This window comes from Myotis myotis, unplaced genomic scaffold (genome assembly GCF_014108235.1).
Source record: "Myotis myotis isolate mMyoMyo1 unplaced genomic scaffold, mMyoMyo1.p scaffold_m19_p_1, whole genome shotgun sequence".
In the NCBI taxonomy this organism is placed as follows: Eukaryota; Metazoa; Chordata; class Mammalia; order Chiroptera; family Vespertilionidae; genus Myotis; species Myotis myotis.
Window position 1 is genome coordinate 40,259,635 of NW_023416313.1, and position 17,593 is coordinate 40,277,227.

General features: G+C 33.6%; 1 protein-coding gene across 2 annotated transcripts in view; it reads right to left on the minus strand.

The window, feature by feature from the left end:
• The window catches only part of TECRL (trans-2,3-enoyl-CoA reductase like), an 87,080-nt gene that overhangs the window by 23,249 nt on the left and 46,238 nt on the right, over positions 1-17,593 (minus strand). Inside the window, exons 3-4 of one of the 2 annotated variants that reach the window (XM_036335258.1) lie at positions 12,238-12,282; positions 6,336-6,439 (exon numbers count right to left, since the gene is read on the minus strand). In XM_036335258.1, the coding sequence (XP_036191151.1) occupies positions 6,336-6,439; positions 12,238-12,282 (149 nt within the window). The remainder of the gene's footprint in view (positions 1-6,335; positions 6,440-12,237; positions 12,283-17,593) is intronic. The other variant, XM_036335267.1, reaches the window with a different exon arrangement.

Here is a 17,593-nt window from a genome sequence, read left to right on the forward strand (position 1 = left end):
AGCTATTTATATATGTTGGAGTTTCTAGTTATAATTATTCCTTTTAATAATATTTATCATCTCAGAAGACAAGGAAGACTTGTACATGAGGGTAAAAACAATGTAACATCTAAGGGCCCTAGCAAGATAGCTCGGTTGGTTTTAGCATAGTCCTGATACACCAAGGTTGTGGGTTCAATCCATAGTCAGGGTACATGTGAGCATCAAGCAAAGAATGCATGAATAAGTGAAACAACAACTTGATGTTTCTCTCTACCTATATCTATCTATATCTAAAATCAATAAATAAAAAATGTAAAATGATGCAACATCTAATAAGTTCAGTATAAAAGCAACCTTTTTACTGAAAGACAATATTAACTTATGGCATGCAACATGCCTGATTATTTAGGTATGAAGAAAAATATTTACCACTTTTGAATGTCTACTAAATAGAGTCTAGTTAATACTCTAAAATAATGAGGAAAGTGATTGTTTATTACAAGAAAAAGTTTAAAATATTTATTTCAACACCATCTAATCAAAACAATTTTGAGCAAATGCTCTTGCTAATACATCAGATATGAAAAATGTTGTGAACAACAGTCAACCTGGACCAAACACCACTCTCTATTAGGTTATCAAAATGCCGTCACAAACGTGAAGTTTTTTTAGATCAGAGGAAATTAAACTTCAATCTTCTCTCCATCGTCTCCTAAAAATAAATTGAGAGAGAGACAGCTAGCTTATAGTAATATGTTCTAGAAGGCCTGATATTCTAGCAAAAGTATTGTTCACGCTAAAACATGGGGTTAAAACAGTACTCAAGAATAAAGCACTTGGAAATGACCAGAACTAACATTTGGACAATGCATCTCTCAAGAAAAAGTCTATTTGGCGCAAATAAAAGAGAGAAGATATGCTTTAATAAACATAAAATGTAATCAGAAAATGGTTTCAGAATAAATAAAAAGAAGGGTTATATAGACAAATATTAATGATAGCCTTCTGAAAAAGAAATTGTCTTTTCTCTAAAAAAGGAGAATAAACCAAAACCAAAATAATAAGCAAATATGCCAGGTATAAGCCAACGCAAGTCAGACAAATTTACAAGGCCTAGAAACTCTAGTATAATTCAAAAATGTAATAGAGTTTCTATAATCAGAATAAGCAGATGCACTTGCTTTTTTCTCTGAAGATCTTCACTTGTAAATTCCAATTTATTTCCAATATCGAATTACATCCACGTTTCTCCATTATCGAAAGTTATGTGTCTTAGACTAATGTCTTGCTTTAAACATTAAATTCACTCCTTCTACTGGGAAAAGTAGATAATTGTGATTTCTTGTAACTTCTATGGAACATTCAAGTCACTGTGTCTAAGTTGTAAAAGGAAGTAGGCAATAACAGAATCCCTATGTTTAAGCTGTGCTTAGTGCATTTCACTCTCTCTTGAAAAATAACTTTTTAATTATTAGCTGCTGGATTTACTTATTTTCTAAAATTGAAATTTATAGTGGAGAACAAAATGAATTGCAGATGTTGAAAATAAAGTAATGCCAACTTTAATCTTCTGAAGATCGACCTACAAACTAAAATTACGAAAACATTTCCCAATAGTAATATCACATTGCACTCAATGAGTACTATTGAAGCTACTGTGATATTAGAAGAAGGTTTTTGTTTGTGTGTTTAATTGAACCACTATATGAATAACATATAATGCAGACTTTTATTCAAGGCTATTCAAACAAAACATTCCAATGAGATCAGTGAGAAAAACTGAGCAAAATATTTTTTAGGCTTCAAAGAGTTACTAACTCATTGAAAAACGAGAAAGTTAAAAGACTCTTTAAACAGAGCTTTAGTGTAGTGATTGACCTGGGACTTGAAGCCTAATCACAGTCTGATAAGAGCACCAAATCTTTTGAAGGTATCTGAGAATGCAAGGATTTAAAACTGTTCCTTGTTATCTTTTAAAGGTAGAGGTGGCCTTATATAATCTACATAATTTTGGGCAAGGGCTTACATAGGAGTGAAGATAAGTCTCAAATAGATCTATCTTTGCAGGGACAGAAGCTCAGCTGGAATCACTGATTGGGTTAAAATGACCTGGACCTAATAGTGCCATTGGTCCATCTGTAGTATGATAAATTACCTTTGGAAGAAGATAACATTACTCTCAGCCTCATGCTATCTTTAATTTTTTTTTGCAAATTTTTCTTCACTAAGGCTGAAATATGCAGTTATATAAGAAGTGTAGGTATTGTGACCAAAACCAAGAGAAAGAGCAGAAATTCAAAATAGATGAACTGAAGATTTACCTAACAGAATTATCAGAGATATACTAAGAAAAAGAAACTTGTCTTTTATATGTGTAAAGAAACAAAAGACAGCCCTAGACAATTAAACTCAGTGGATAGAGCATTGGCCTGTGGACTGAAGGGTCCTAGATTCGATTCTGATCAGGAACATATGCCCAGGTTGCTGGCTTGATCCCCAGTAGGGGGTCTGCAAGAGACAGACAGCCTGTCAATGATTCTCTGTCATCATTGATATTTCTATCTCTCTCTCTCTCTACCCTCCTCTCTGAAATCAATAAAAATATATTTTTTAAAAAATAAATAAAAGACAAAGTTGAGAATTTTAGCAGATATTTGAAAACTATGAAACAAGGTATATTGAAATGTAATATGAACCCCAGAGGGAGATTACAAAGAGAATAATAAAGAATCAGAAGATAAAGAGAATATCCTAACTATTTTTTAGATTAAATATATATGCAAAACCATAGGCTCAGGATTACACTCTAAAACCAAAGTAGGATAAATAGAAACATAAACATAACTGTGAGCACCATAGTCTAACTACTGATAATCAATCAAAAGAAAATTATAAAGTCAGACACATTAATTTCAGAGACATATAGTAGACTTTTTAACAGAAACAATGGACATCAAAAATCAAAATAATGAAGTTTTGTGAATAAAGACAAAAATTACTGCCAATATGGGATTATTTTCTACAAAAATATTCTTCAAGAATAAAAGTTAAATTAACACATTTTTAACATGAACAAGAATTGAGAGAATTCATTAGTGGCAGAACTACAATAAACACTAAAGATGTTATTCAGGAAGAATAATTTTTCTACATGTAAGCTCACCATTAAGAAGAACTGAAATGTCATAAACAGATAAGTATAAATAAAATTTGGCCATATAATGTTGCTTTAAATAATATAAAAAATTAGAAAAATTAGACTATATCACAACAATAGGACATAAGCCAGGAGGAGCTCAAGTATGTTAAAAGTCGTTCAACTATCTATGAAGTCTCTTCCCATTAGTAAACTTATATCAAGCAAATTATATTAGTATTTAATATTTTAAGATTCATATTGTAATGATGTGGGTAACCACTAGAGTTATTAAAAAAGAAGCTATAACTACAAAAATAATAGGGAATCTAAAAGAAAAGAAAGTACCAGAATAAATCCAAAATTGGGCAAGGAAAAAACAAAACAGAAAATATATTATGAAACACATGAGGCAAATTAAAAGAAAATGTTAACTTTGGCAATAAAAAATAGGTAATCCTTTATGGTAAAAAGAAACTATGATTAAAATGTAAAATATAAAGCTATTAAACTACTGGAAGAAAATAGAGGAGCAAAACTGCCAGATTTAGCACTAGGCAACATTTTTATATATGACAAGGAAGGCAAGATTCTTAAGAAAAAACATTAATAAATTAGAATGCATTAAAGTTGAAAACATTTTGCACAACAACAGTAACAACAAAATTTTGTTAACATGATGAAAAGACAAGTTGAAAAGTGAGAGAAAATATTCATAAACCACATGTCAGATAGAGAATTTGTATCTAGGATAGAAAAAGTACTCTTGAAACTCAACACTGTGTCCCAGATAATAAAAACTTATGTTTACAGAAATACCTATATACACTGAAATATAATACCTATATTTGTAATAGCAAAATACTGAAAGCCACCCAAATGTCTGTCAATGCCTGAATGGTTAAACAGGCTCTGCTACATCCATACAACTGAATACTATTAGATAAAAAAAGAGCTGAGTATTGATACTTAAAACAACCAGATGGATCCCAAAGGTATATCATATACTTCTAGAAAAATAAACATCAACCTCAAAAAACTGACTCTGTTTATATAGCTTTCACCACATGACAAAAATATAGAGATGCAGATTGGTGGTTGCTCCAGGGTAGGGAAGAGAGTGTGTGAACATACATTGGGTGACATGTGGGAGTCCCCTATGGGCATGGACAAATTCTGTATCTGGTATTGCTGGTATATACATGAATCTATGCAACAGATAAATTGCACAGAGCAATATGAATGAATGTACAGTGATGAAAACTAAGATATTTAGTCTAGTCTAGTTATTAGCATTTATACAGTGAAGTTTATAATATTAACCTGTTCTCCTAAGTATTTCAATAAGTGTAATTTTCTCAATAATCCTGTGACAACACACTCTTACTTGATAAAACATATTAAGTGTTATTATTGACCTTGCTAAATTAAAGAGATTGTTTCTAAAAAACAAAAAAACAAAACAAAAAAACTTCACTATGATAATGCTTCTATTCTAAGAGTGCATGTTAATATTTTATAAATAAGCAAGAATGTTATGTGTGATAAAGTATTTCTTTTATTTATAATTTAGTTGATATAAAGAGGAGGTAATGTGCATATTTTTAGCATTTAATAGGAGTGACTCATTTGGATGAAAAGGTTATGTGAACGATAGGATTGATTTAAAAATATCTAGTCTATTTCCAGAGTTCTCTCTGTCACCTAAATGACTCTCCTCCCAGATAGGCTATAATTTTCTGGTAGCATTTTCATAGAATTCCACCTTAGTACTTTTTCTCCTCAGTGCTTATCCAAAGGTGCAGCTGGGGTTTCTAATGAACTCACAGTTAATGCCACTTACTCTTTCGACAACTTCTGTAGACAGAATTCCCTTTTCATCATAAATGTAGACAAAGACTCTGAATACTTTAACCTTTGCAGATCAAAATCTGCTTTTCAAAAATCTCTTTTAGCAAACATCTGTGGATATCACATTTAAGTATTAAACCCTTTGCTTACCCAATGCCTTTGTCAATAGATTGTTTTATAAACATTATAATACACTTCATAAAGATTCTAAACTCAGTTTTTAGTGCATCAACCTAATATGCAAAAGCTCAAAAAACTTTGGAAATTAAAGTAGCAAAAAAGTGAATGTATATGTAACATATATGATATGCAGGAAGATTATATATGTTAAAGGAGAAATTGTTAGAAAAATAGAGAATGAGACGACAGTATTTTAATGAATGAACACAAACTTGAATTTCCCTTTTTGAGAATTAAATAATAATGCAAAAAATATCTTGCTTGTAATAATTTAAAAAGTGATTGCTGTTATATAAAAGGAAAAATCAAAGCAGTATAGATGATAACCTTGATTGCTAATGCTGGCAAAATGGAAAGCCATTTTGAATAGAAATTATTAAAAGTGTAATCACATCACAGATATCTAACAGAATACAATCAGAAAAAATCTTTAAAGTCTAAACAATATAAATAAGTTTTATTTAACTGAAAAATATAATGATTGCATTATTCTTTGTATATCAGTGTCAAAAGTATTTATTAGATTAAACATTTCATTGCCTCTGTTTCTAAATATCACTTAGTATTTCTTGTTACTGAATATATTCCATTACTCATAAATAGCACAAAACTTGTGAACTGGTGTCAAGTATTTTCTCTGTTTCTGAGTCCTCCAAGTCTTTTAGTGTAGTCTGCATTCTTTTAATGACTTGGGTATAGTCACTACCACTTCGATAGCTTCTCCTCCAAGTAGAGCCCAAACAACATCCAAAGAGGTCTTACTACTTTACTCTTAGTTTCCAAAATGCCTGTTCCCTATTAGACCATTTCTACTGACTATTTTATCTCCCTTCTTTCCAATGTCAAAAAAGATCTTCTTTATCACCAGGCTCCTAGAAAGAAAGCTGAATAAATATCATTTAAACTGACAAGGCATAGAGGGAGCAGAAATGAGGCCATCAGTCACTGGATAGACTAACATATAAAAAGAAATTTATCTTCCTTCTTTCAATTGTTCCTTCTTCCATTGTTCCAATTCTTGTATGGAATGTTAGCCACTGCTCATAGTAAATAGGGACAATTTAACACACCATTCAGTACAATATTTTGTTTCACTATAAATTATTTGACAGAAATATTTCACAACAGCAAATATTTCACATCATAATGTGGGGGCATTTACATTGCATTTTAAACTAATACTTACTGTAGTCCATCTGACCTGCCGACCGAGGTCTGTAAAATAGAGGGTGACAATGGAGGATGCCGCAACACTTTGAATGGTTATGTAGTCCTTCAGAAAAGGCCCACCTTAAATAATAAGAAATATTATTTTAATTCAATTTCAAAGCAAAGTGATAAATAAATTTTATGAGCAACCAACAAAATCTAAGATGAATTTAACACAGAAATCATGATGTATAGTACATTTTTGAAGTGAAATAAAATGTGAATATACCCATTTTATAAAATATACCTAGCAAATTTGCAAATGCACAGTAATTTTCCAATGCTATCTAAACATAGTAGACTGCCAATAGCTAATATTCTATTGTGTTCTAAGAAAATGTAACATTAGACAATGTCATGATAAAATATGATATAAGGTACTTTTAAAGTATAATTTTGGGTGTCAGTACATAAACATCTCAATTGTTCTCTAAATGATTTTATTCTAGGATAAATTATTTGGGGTAAAATGATTTCAATGGTTATTGCAAAGCACCAGGGGAGTGGCAGGGTTTACCTTTTTAAAAGACCACAGTGCATACTGTGTGAAAAAGGGAGGAAAGAGCAAGGAGATTATTTAGGAGGAACTTAGAATTTGTCAAGAGGTGAATAATGTTTGTTTGGATTAAAGTGGCAGTTGTGTAAATGTTAAAAATTCACCAGTCACAGATATATTTTAAACATAGAGTAGATTTGACTTGAGAAGAAAGGATTCAGTGAGATACTGGCCTTAGATATTTGGCCTGAGCACTTAGGTGCATTGCAACCTCATTAACTGACATGAAAAAGATTGAGAAAGGAGCAGGATTTGTGGGTGAAAATTCAGATTTTAGTTAGGGTGTGGTAAGTGTGTGATAACAGTCAGACATTTACTAGTAAGTGGGAGCTGTTCAGTAGGCAGTTGGGTAGATGTTTCTATAGGTACTTGAAAATCATTAAAATTTAAAATCATGAGGCTTGATGAGGTTATTTATGTATTCAGTGTTAAAAGAAGACAATGGAAACAAAGACAGAACTTTCTAGCACTCCAGAATTTCAAAGTAGAGAAATATACAGCAAAGATTACTGAGCAGAGAATCCAGCCACATTGTGTCTTCAAGCTAATAAATGTTATTTTAAGCTGCTAAATTTGTGATAATTTGTTGCACATCAATGGGAAGTATGTATCAAGGTAAAGACTTTGATATCCAAATGGTCAGCAATGTTGGTGTGACAATCACGTATAACAACATGATATGTTAATAATGAAAAAAAAAAAAGAATTCTGATGGCATTTCATTCCTTGAAAGTGTACTGAAAACATCTTTCCAACATGGCCCTATGGACATCCTTGGGGAAGCGATCAGTTTCTACTCTTTGATCTATTTTTTGCTAACTTCAAGAAACAGAGTGCTTTCATTATGTTTTAAAATGTGGTTCCATCAATATGATATGTGAATAAAACAACCTGATAGAATCCAGACATATCATTAACTAGAGGCCTGGTGCATGAATTCATGCACAGGTGGGGTCCCTTGGCCTGGCCGGTGATCGGGGCTGATAGAGACCATCTCACGCAGTCCTGATCAGGGCCGATCAGTCAGGCCAGGCAGGGGGAGGGACCGCAGGAGCTTGGCCAGTCACAGGAGATTGGCTGTGGGAGTGCACTGATCACCAGGGGGCAGCTCCTGTGTTGAGTATCTGCCCCCTGGTGGTCAGTGCATGTTTTAGCTATAGGCTGGTCATCCGGTCATCAGGTCATAATAGTCATGTAGGCTTTTATAGATAAATGATAGATAGATAAATGATAGATGATAGATAGGTAGATTGATAGATAGATAGATAAATGATAGATGATAGATTGATAGATAGATAGATAGATAAATGATAGATGATAGATAGATAGATAGATAGATAGATAGATAGATAGATAGATAGATGATAGATAGATGATAGATAGATGATAGATAGATATAGATAGATAGATAGATAGATAGATAGATAGATAGATAGATAGATAGATTATACCACTCTTAGACTCAGTTATCAGGGACCCCTGTCTTTGGTGTTCCATGCCTATGTCCTTTTCCAAAGGGAGAGGAATATGTGGGGTCAAGAGAGCATGTCTAATGTGAGCCCATACCATTATTTCCTATGTCACTTTAGCCAATTAAGGCGCTTGCGTTTTCTGCATAAGTTAACTCAAGCAATACATCTTCCACGGGCATTTCCTCTCAATAAGGGTCCAGAATCAGGGGTGGGCAAACTTTTTGACTCGAGGGCCACAATGGGTTCTTAAACTGGACCAGAGGGCTGGAACAAAAGCAAGGATGGAGTGTTTGTGTGAACTAATATAAATTCAAAGTAAACATCATTACATAAAAGGGTACGGTCTTTTTTTTCAATAGTTTTATTCATTTCAAAGGGGATCCGGCCCGCGGGCCGTAGTTTGCCCACGGCTGGTCCAGATACTAACGTGTATACCTCTGAGCCTAAGGGTTTGTCAAAGCTGTTGTATAAAGGGTGTGGATGGTTGGAGCAGTGATAGGAAGACATGGGCCAACTTTACCCATGCTTTACCTCTCTATTGTCGAAAGCCAATGATTCCTGGAATCAGAAATTCAACCCTCTACTTCCAGGACATTATGAAGTCCTGATAATTAATGAAGTGAGAAAGGAGCACACATTTGAGTTCAGTTTGTATGACAGATTTATTGCAACCATGGCTGTGATTCTTCACAATTTCCATATCCATCAACTTACAATATGGCTTTTAATTCCTCCTAATAAGAATTGGTGTCTATTTCCTCACCCTTTGAATATGGGCTAGGCTAGTGACTTGCTTTAGCACATAGAATGCAAGGCAAGGAATCAGATGCCAGTTCCAAACTTGGGCCTCAGGAATTCTTGAGTGCTTGTGCTTATTTGTTTATACCCCTGACTCCACCATGACAACAACTTCATAATACTCTCCTGAAGCATGAGAGACCACATAGAACTAGAGCAGTGGTTGCAATTGTGAATATCCTAGAACAATCAGTCCCCAACAAGTAATCAACTGATTACAGCTGCATGACTACTAGTAAGCCTAGCCAAGTAAGGCCAACTCCATCTACCCAAGCTTAGCAAAGCATTGAACTCAATAAATGTTTGTTGTTTACCCCATAAAAACCAATGCTTGCAATTTATTTATGCTTTAGTGAAGAGTTTTGTGTGGGGAAACTGTAAAAGACTAAATTCACATGATATCATTGTTTGTAGTATAATCATTCTGACAAATATATTCTGTTATATATGTAAATATATACATAAATATTCAAGCCTTGAATAATTTTGTTGTTAAGTTTTTTTTCTTAATATTATAACTGTGTTTATAGTTATAACTATGATTGTTAAAGCATCTACCATGTGCAAATCATAACAACAGTGTTTTATAAATAAAATCTTAGAAAAAATAAGTTAGGTTCTTTATCAGCTCCACTTAACAAAAAAGACTCTGTAGATAGGTAAGCAGAGAGTCAGCTTTAAAATTCTTAGTTACCCCAAATAAACTCTTCTTTGAACCATTGTATACTTATCTTACTAAGTTAATTGAACCTTTTTTTTTCTTTTTTAATACATCATCACATTCATATCCAAGGACACTTGGCTGAATTTCATTCAGGTCACATACTGGTACACTCAACCAGGTAAATAAATGTGTGGGGAAAGTAAAAAGTTCACATTCACCAGGAAGTTTGAACTGACACATATTTCCCAGCCCCTTAGAGTGCCCTTCAAATTGCAATTACATTTGACATTGATGTCTGTGACATTCTCAGAGTCTTCTTTATATGAGTCAATTTCAGAAAATACTACTCCTATTTCATTTTCTGTTATTTCACAATCCATGTGTTGAAAGGCATTTATGTGCCTGGCACACACTAGGCCCCGCAAAGACAAAAATAAACGAGACAATGATTTCCCTTTTAAACTCTAGCCAGAAGAGAATTTGTCTTGAACGTTTGAACTTGGAAGAATTCGAGACTATCAAGAACATGTGATTCTAACATGGATTTCTTTGTTTTCAAGATAGAGGTCTCAGGCAAAGGAAAAATGTCTACCATAGCAATGAGAACAACTGCAACATCTGAGAGAGATGCAAGGAAGTTATTATGTGTCCATATGTGAATATGTTATCTGAAAAATGGTAGTCCAAATACTTAAAAAACACCAGAAAAAAAATGCAGCTCACCATTGTATTGAAAAATTTAGAGATTGGAATTTCTTAATAGATGCTCCTTGTTATTATGGACTTTGATTAAGTATTCCTCTAAAATTTACAATCTATCCACAACTTTTATTTAACAAATCAAATTTCAGGGGCTTGTTAGTCCAATGTCAATAACAGTAATCCTTAGCAGAACTCATTTTTAACTATTATATTTTTGTAAATTTTTAAAATAGAGAATAGGAATTAAAACTTAAAGCTTAATAATGGATATAACAATCCCCTCTGTAATTTAATTGGTTCTGCTCCTGTTTAGTTCACTTATCATGGTTTGATATAGCAAAAACTGGAAAAAAAAAGATAAAGAGATAACCTGTACTCCTGAGAACATAATAGAAGGCAGAAGCATCTATATATAAAAGGCTAATATTCTAAGTGTCCCTCTAACTGTCTGACTGGTCGCTATGATATGCACTAACCACCAGGGGGCAGACACTCAATGCAGGAGCTGTCATAATGTACACTGGCCATTTACAAGGAAACAACATCACAGACCTGGCGCTGACAAAGCCACACTCAGCTTCCCCCAAGTGGGGCACAGGCCCCGCCACCACCCTGGAGCAACACCCCACCAAATCACAGCCAATGTTGCTGAGACCCATGGCGCAAAATGCGGCCCACAGCCCAGCCCAGCCCAGAAATGGTCACTGTGGGTGCTGGGTAATGATGTCACATAGCAACGCCCAGCTTCCTCTCCCTAGTGACTCGCCTCCTTGCAGTTTCTTCAGCCCAGGAACACGACTTTCTTTATGGCCAGGTGAAAACACTTTACACTTTAAGCAAATGTCTATGAAGTGTTTTCCTGTGCCTCATTTCATTTGGTCCTCACAGAAGTCCTGGAGTAGGTAGATAGGAGACTTGGTAGAATGCTATTTTCTTTTCATTAGCCAGAAAAAGGAGATTTAGAAAGTTTAGAAACTTGACCCAACTGAAAAGAAGTAAGAAATGGTAGACTTGAAAATAACTTCGGGTTTTCTCACTGTGCAGAATATAGTCAAACACTGCTGCAGTTAAATATTTTACCCTTTGTTCTCCCTGCGTGATCTACAATAATAATCTGCTTTGTGTTGATATTTACTGCTGTGTTGCTGACAATTACCTAAAAGAGAAGTTGGGGTGCTCCATTGTGCTGGAAAAAATTTAGCTAAATCAGAAAGCAGGTGTAATTAAACAAGTTTATCTATATATATATAAAGCTCTCACTGGCACCAATTGCAGGCCTGTGTTTCCATTTGTCATTGTCGATCATGAATTTGGTTGACACTTCAATTATAGAGAAAGGGGGAATAGCAATATTAAAATATTTCTTCTAATTAATTTTCTTTCAAAGTGCACAAATCCATGCACAGGGCCTCTATTAGATCAATAAAAGCTTTAGAGACAGAAAGATATTAGTTCAGATCCTGCCTCCAATACACTACTGACAGTGAGTGGCAAAGTTATCTCTTTGAGACTAAAATTCCTCATTCATAAAAGTTGAGCACTGGCATGTTGGAAGGATCATATGTAGTAATATATTTATGGCATTTACTACAATGCTTGCCATTTAAAGAGTGATAAATATGAGCTATTGATGACAAAAAAAAGGATTCCAGATTAAATGAATACATAAGTGAAAGTTGGCTCTTACCATGTTCTAGCTGCAGGCCAATTTGGGAAGGGCACCACTTAGGATCTAGTAAATGAAAAATAACATTTAACTGTCAGTACAAATGTAAAACACATTTTAAAATCTAGAAATTTTCATTGGAAGACAGATTAGATTTTAGGTTGTGAGTAAAATGGTTACCTATTGTGAGAAATGGAAATAGTGGTTACCCTTGCAGGGTGCTGAGAAGAAAGCAAGATGGAAGCTTAAGGGGTGGTGATTTTCTGCTTTTAGATCTAGGGACTGGGTATGTAGATGCATCCATTCTCTGGACATGTACCAAGGTATGTGATCTATGTATGACTTGTGCACTTTGTACAAGCTATTCTTCAGTAAATAGCCTAAACATCTTCATTTAAAATTGGAAGACTTGCCCCAGACTGGTGGATCAGTTGGTTGGAGTGTCATCCCATTCACCAAAAAGGTTGTGGGTTTTAATTCCCGATAAGGGAACACCTAAGTTGTGGGTCCAATCCCTGGTCAAGGCTAGTAGAGGAGGCAACTGATCAATGTTTCTTTCTCACATCAATGTTTCTCTCTCTCTCTCTCTCTCTCTCTCTCTCTCTCACCCTCACCCAAGGATATTTTTGCATTGAGTTTTAGGGAGAGTGGAAGAGAGAGGGAAAAACAGACAGAAACATCGATGTGAGAGAAATACTTCGATTGGTTGCCTCCTGCAGGAGCCTGGTCCAGGGCCTGGCCCAGGGAGGAGCTTGCAACCAAGGTACTTGCCCTTGACTGGAATTTAACTTGAGACCCTCTGGTCCTCAGGCCAATGCTCTGTCCTCTGAGCCAAACCAGCTATTTGGCTTCCACTCTCTTTTTAAAATTAATAAACATATCCCTGGGTGAAGATAAAAAAAATGGAGGACTTTGAGCTCATGTAAAATGTATTTAATATTGGCATGTGAAAGTGGGTTACTGTCTCTAGTAAGAGTAAGGCACTTTATCTGAATAATATGTATTATTGACTTACTTTTAATATTATGGGCATATTGATCGTAGTAGAGACATCACTTTAGTGTCTCCTACTTATACTACCATTAAGAATAAACAGATTACTAAAGAATTCTATCTGGATAAGAAAATCAAAATCTTCATTATATACTGCCATACTAAAATTACCAGAATATAATTATTTTCTTCTAAAATGAATTCTAACTTATTTTAAAGTCTATTGAAAATTTAATTCTTGACTATGTGGTCCACTTTTGAACAAAGAAACTTGATAAATAACAAATTAAGAGTATTACTGAAGAAATATCCCACAATTATTTTGTTTTTAAAACATTACTTTTTAAAGTGTCCAGTAAGAATGGTGATAATGTGACATAACTAGACTATTACAATCAATTCTCTCTAAATTTACTGCAAAAAGACAATTTATAAATGGAAGTACTAATGATAAAATAACTCATAAGTCAAAAATTATAAGCACTAGTAAAAAGCTATTTAGGATTATATGTAAACAAAATTTACATATAATATGTAATAGCATGGCAAATGAAGAAGGTGTATGTGTTTAACTCTGGCATTTCATTTTTTTTTTAAATTAGAAAATATGCAGATAAAGGCACATTATTTTTATTTTTTATTTACTAATACAATTGTTATTATTTATATAACCATTTGCTGTTCTGGAATATATGCTAATATTATTTGTTGAAAAATATTTAAAAATATCTACCTTATTACTCATAGTGAAAATCTATTTCCAAAAAAGATATAATGCAAAAAAATTCAAGAAAAACTTCTATAGTTTTAATTGAGTTTCCCATCTTGGGTATTGAAGAAATACAAAGCTTATGAGAATCCAGTTATATTGGACAAATAGTCATTGAGCACCTGTGATTAATGTACATAAGCTATCATATTCTGACCATTCCAATAATATTCATGTAAGTCATCATTTTCAGTAGTGCTTTATGATGCCTTTAATGGTGGAAATGTCATTGTAAAACTAAATCTATAATTCTAAGCAAATATATATGTCTATGATCCACATAAGTAAATACTGACAGAATCCACAATGATGATGAATAATTAGAACTTAGAAGTTCTAAACACATTCAGGAAAATCCATGTCTTTCCAATTCTTTCAACATGGCTAAACTATAAAACTACTTATGAAATACACTTGGCTTTTATAGGTTGTAATCTTTGAACACTGTATGCTAGTGAAAGAGAGTTATTAATTGCCTATGTTAGCTTTTAGATTCATTTCAGTTATTTTTAATTCCCTCAGTTATCTTTTAAAAGAACAAAATATACATTATCTGAAAGTTCTGTATTTGTTGGAGTGAGATAGCATAGGCTAGAAGAATGGTGGGGAAAAAGGACTATAAAGGTTAAAAGACATAGGTTACAAAAGGATTTTTAGCAGCATGAGTAGAAGATTATTTATAATGCTGAGTTTATAGAACTTGAAAAGCTGTCTGACAGCTGAATTATGATTATGTAGTAGATCTAATTGTCCAGGATCTTAAATTATCTAAGATGCTGGACTTGATTTGTATAACTCTTATCATATTTTAGCCAAGCTTTAGAGTTTTTTTCCTTAATAAGTGGAATTGTTCATATCACTATGTAATAACTTTCTAAATATGTAATGTATCCATGTAATTCAAATATATTTATTTTAAAAAGGTAGCATTTTCCAAACTATTGGTTGTGACCCTTTAGTAAGTTAAAAAATGTAATCAGTATGTTATTCTCAACATTATGGAGGGGAGGGGAGGGGAGGGGAGGGGAGGGGAGGGGAGGGGAGGGGAGCGGAGGGGAGGGGAGGGGAGGGGAGGAGAGGGGAAGAATAGACTGGAGTAGAAATAGATTGTCATAGTGTCATAGCACTGGATGCAACACATTAGAATAAATTCTATTTAGATAGGTTAAGTATTGTTTTTTGAACTTTTGTTTCAATATTTTGTTTTTATAAGATTAATACTCTCTATCAGAATAAAAATATTTTAATTCTATGGATCTAAAAATACATTTTTAAAATGTCCTGAAGCTATTTATTATACAGCTTTTACATAAAAAAATTATCCGCAGTGATTTAATGAAATCCTGTAACATAAAATAGATTTAAAGGTTTTAAATATTTTACTTCTTCAAAAAGATTTCAAATTTTGAATTATTAAGGAAGAGGGCAATGATACAAATTATATTAGATTTAAATCATCTAAAATATGTTATATCCCAGATTTGCTTAAGTACATAGGCCAGATGCCTGCCCTTGTTTTCTTTTAACCTAAGAGCATGTTAAGGCTATCATTTTTATTATGATTAGTGCTTCTTCTATAGGAAGTTGATCAACAGTACACATTTTAACTTAAATGCACAACTTGTATTTTCAGAGGTCCAATTTTAGACATGATAAAAGTTGGCAATAGACAAGTGAAATATTGTATTCTTGACTTAATGGTGGCATGCAGATATAGACCCTATTAGTAATCAAAACATACAGACCAATATTTATAAAGATGAAGTTACTTAGTGAGGATATAATTTGTAAGATAATTGATAATTCTTGATTATAATATGAAATCTATGCTTCATATTACTGAAATAGAGACATAAAAATAGTGGAGGCATTTTCAGAAATAATTAATAACCTTGATTACTTAGAACCTTGAATTCCTCACTTAAGACTCTATGTAAAACTTGCTGCTTTGTCCTTACCCTTTCTTGGTATCACCAATTCTACTAGGAAAGATAAGTACTAAGAGCTGTTAAGAGTCAGTTATAAAAAATAGTCAAGAGGATATAAAGTAGATCATAGGAAATATAGTCAGTAATATTGCAATAACTATGAATTATATCAGATGGGTACTAGACTTATCAGGGTGATCATAAGTTATATAAATGTCTAATCACTATGTTGTACCCTTGAAACTAATATAATATTACATGTCGACTGTAATTAAAAAAATTAAACAAAAGACATTACTTAATTTATTTTTTATTTTTATTTTTTTTTAAAGTTCATATTTATTTAAATTTTTTTTATTATTATTAGTTAAGGTATTACAAATGTGTCTTCATCCCCCCCATTAACCCCCAACCTCCCCCCCACACACAAACTCATGCTCCCATCCCCCTATTGTCCATGTCCATTGGTTTGGCTTATATACATGTATACAAGTCCTTCGGTTGATCTCTTCCCCTTAACCCCGCCCTCCCCTACTTTCCTTCTGGGGATTGATAGCCTGATTGCTGTTTCTCAGTCTTTGGGTCTGTCCCTTTTCATCAGTCTATGTTGTTCTCTATAATCCACAAATGAGTGAGATCATGTGGTATTTATCTTTGACTGACTTATTTCACTTAGCATAATGCTCTCCAGTTCCATCCATGCTGTTGCAAAAGGCAAGAGTTCCTTTTTTTTTACCGCAGCATAGTATTCCATTGTGTATATGTACCACAGTTTTCTAATCCACTCATCTGCTGATGGGCACTTAGGCTGTTTCCAAATCTTAGCTATGGTGAATTGTGCTGCTATGAACATAGGGGTGCATATATCCTTTCTGATTGGCGTTTCTGGTTTCTTGGGATATATTCCTAGTAGTGGGATCACTGGGTCAAATGGGAGTTCCATTTTTAGTCTTCTGAGGTAGCTCCATACTGTTCTCCACAGTGGCTGCACCAGTCTGCATTCCCACCAACAGTGCAGAAGGGTTCCTTTTTCTCCACATCCTCTCCAACACTTGTTGTTTGTTGATTTGTTGATGACAGCCATTCTGACAGGTGTGAGATGATAACGCATTGTCATTTTGATTTGCATCTCTCGTATAATTAGTGACTTTGAGCAGGTTTTCATATGTCTTTCGGCCTTCTGTATGTCCTCTTTCGAAAAGTGTCTATCTAGGTCCGTTGCCCATTTTTTTATTGGATTGTTTATCTTCCTTTTGTTAAGTTTCATGAGATCCCTGTAAATGTTGGACATTAAACCCTTATCGGTGGTATCACTGGCAAATATATTCTCCCATGTAGTGGGTCTTCTTGTTGTTTTGTTGATGGTTTCCTTTGCTGTGCAAAAGCTTTTTATTTTGATGTAGTCCCATTTGTTTATTTTCTCTTTAGTTTCCATTGCCCTAGGAGCATTATCAGAGAAGAAATTTCTTCGGCATATGTTTGCGATTTCGCTGCCTGTGGATTCCTCTAGTATTTTTATGGTTTCCCGTCTTACATTTAAGTCTTTTATCCATTTTGAGTTTATTTTTGTGTATGGTGTGAGTTGGTGATCTAGTTTCATCCTTTTGCATGTATCTGTCCAATTTTCCCAACACCATTTATTGAAAAGACTGTCTTGACTCCATTGTATGCTCTTGCCTCCTTTGTC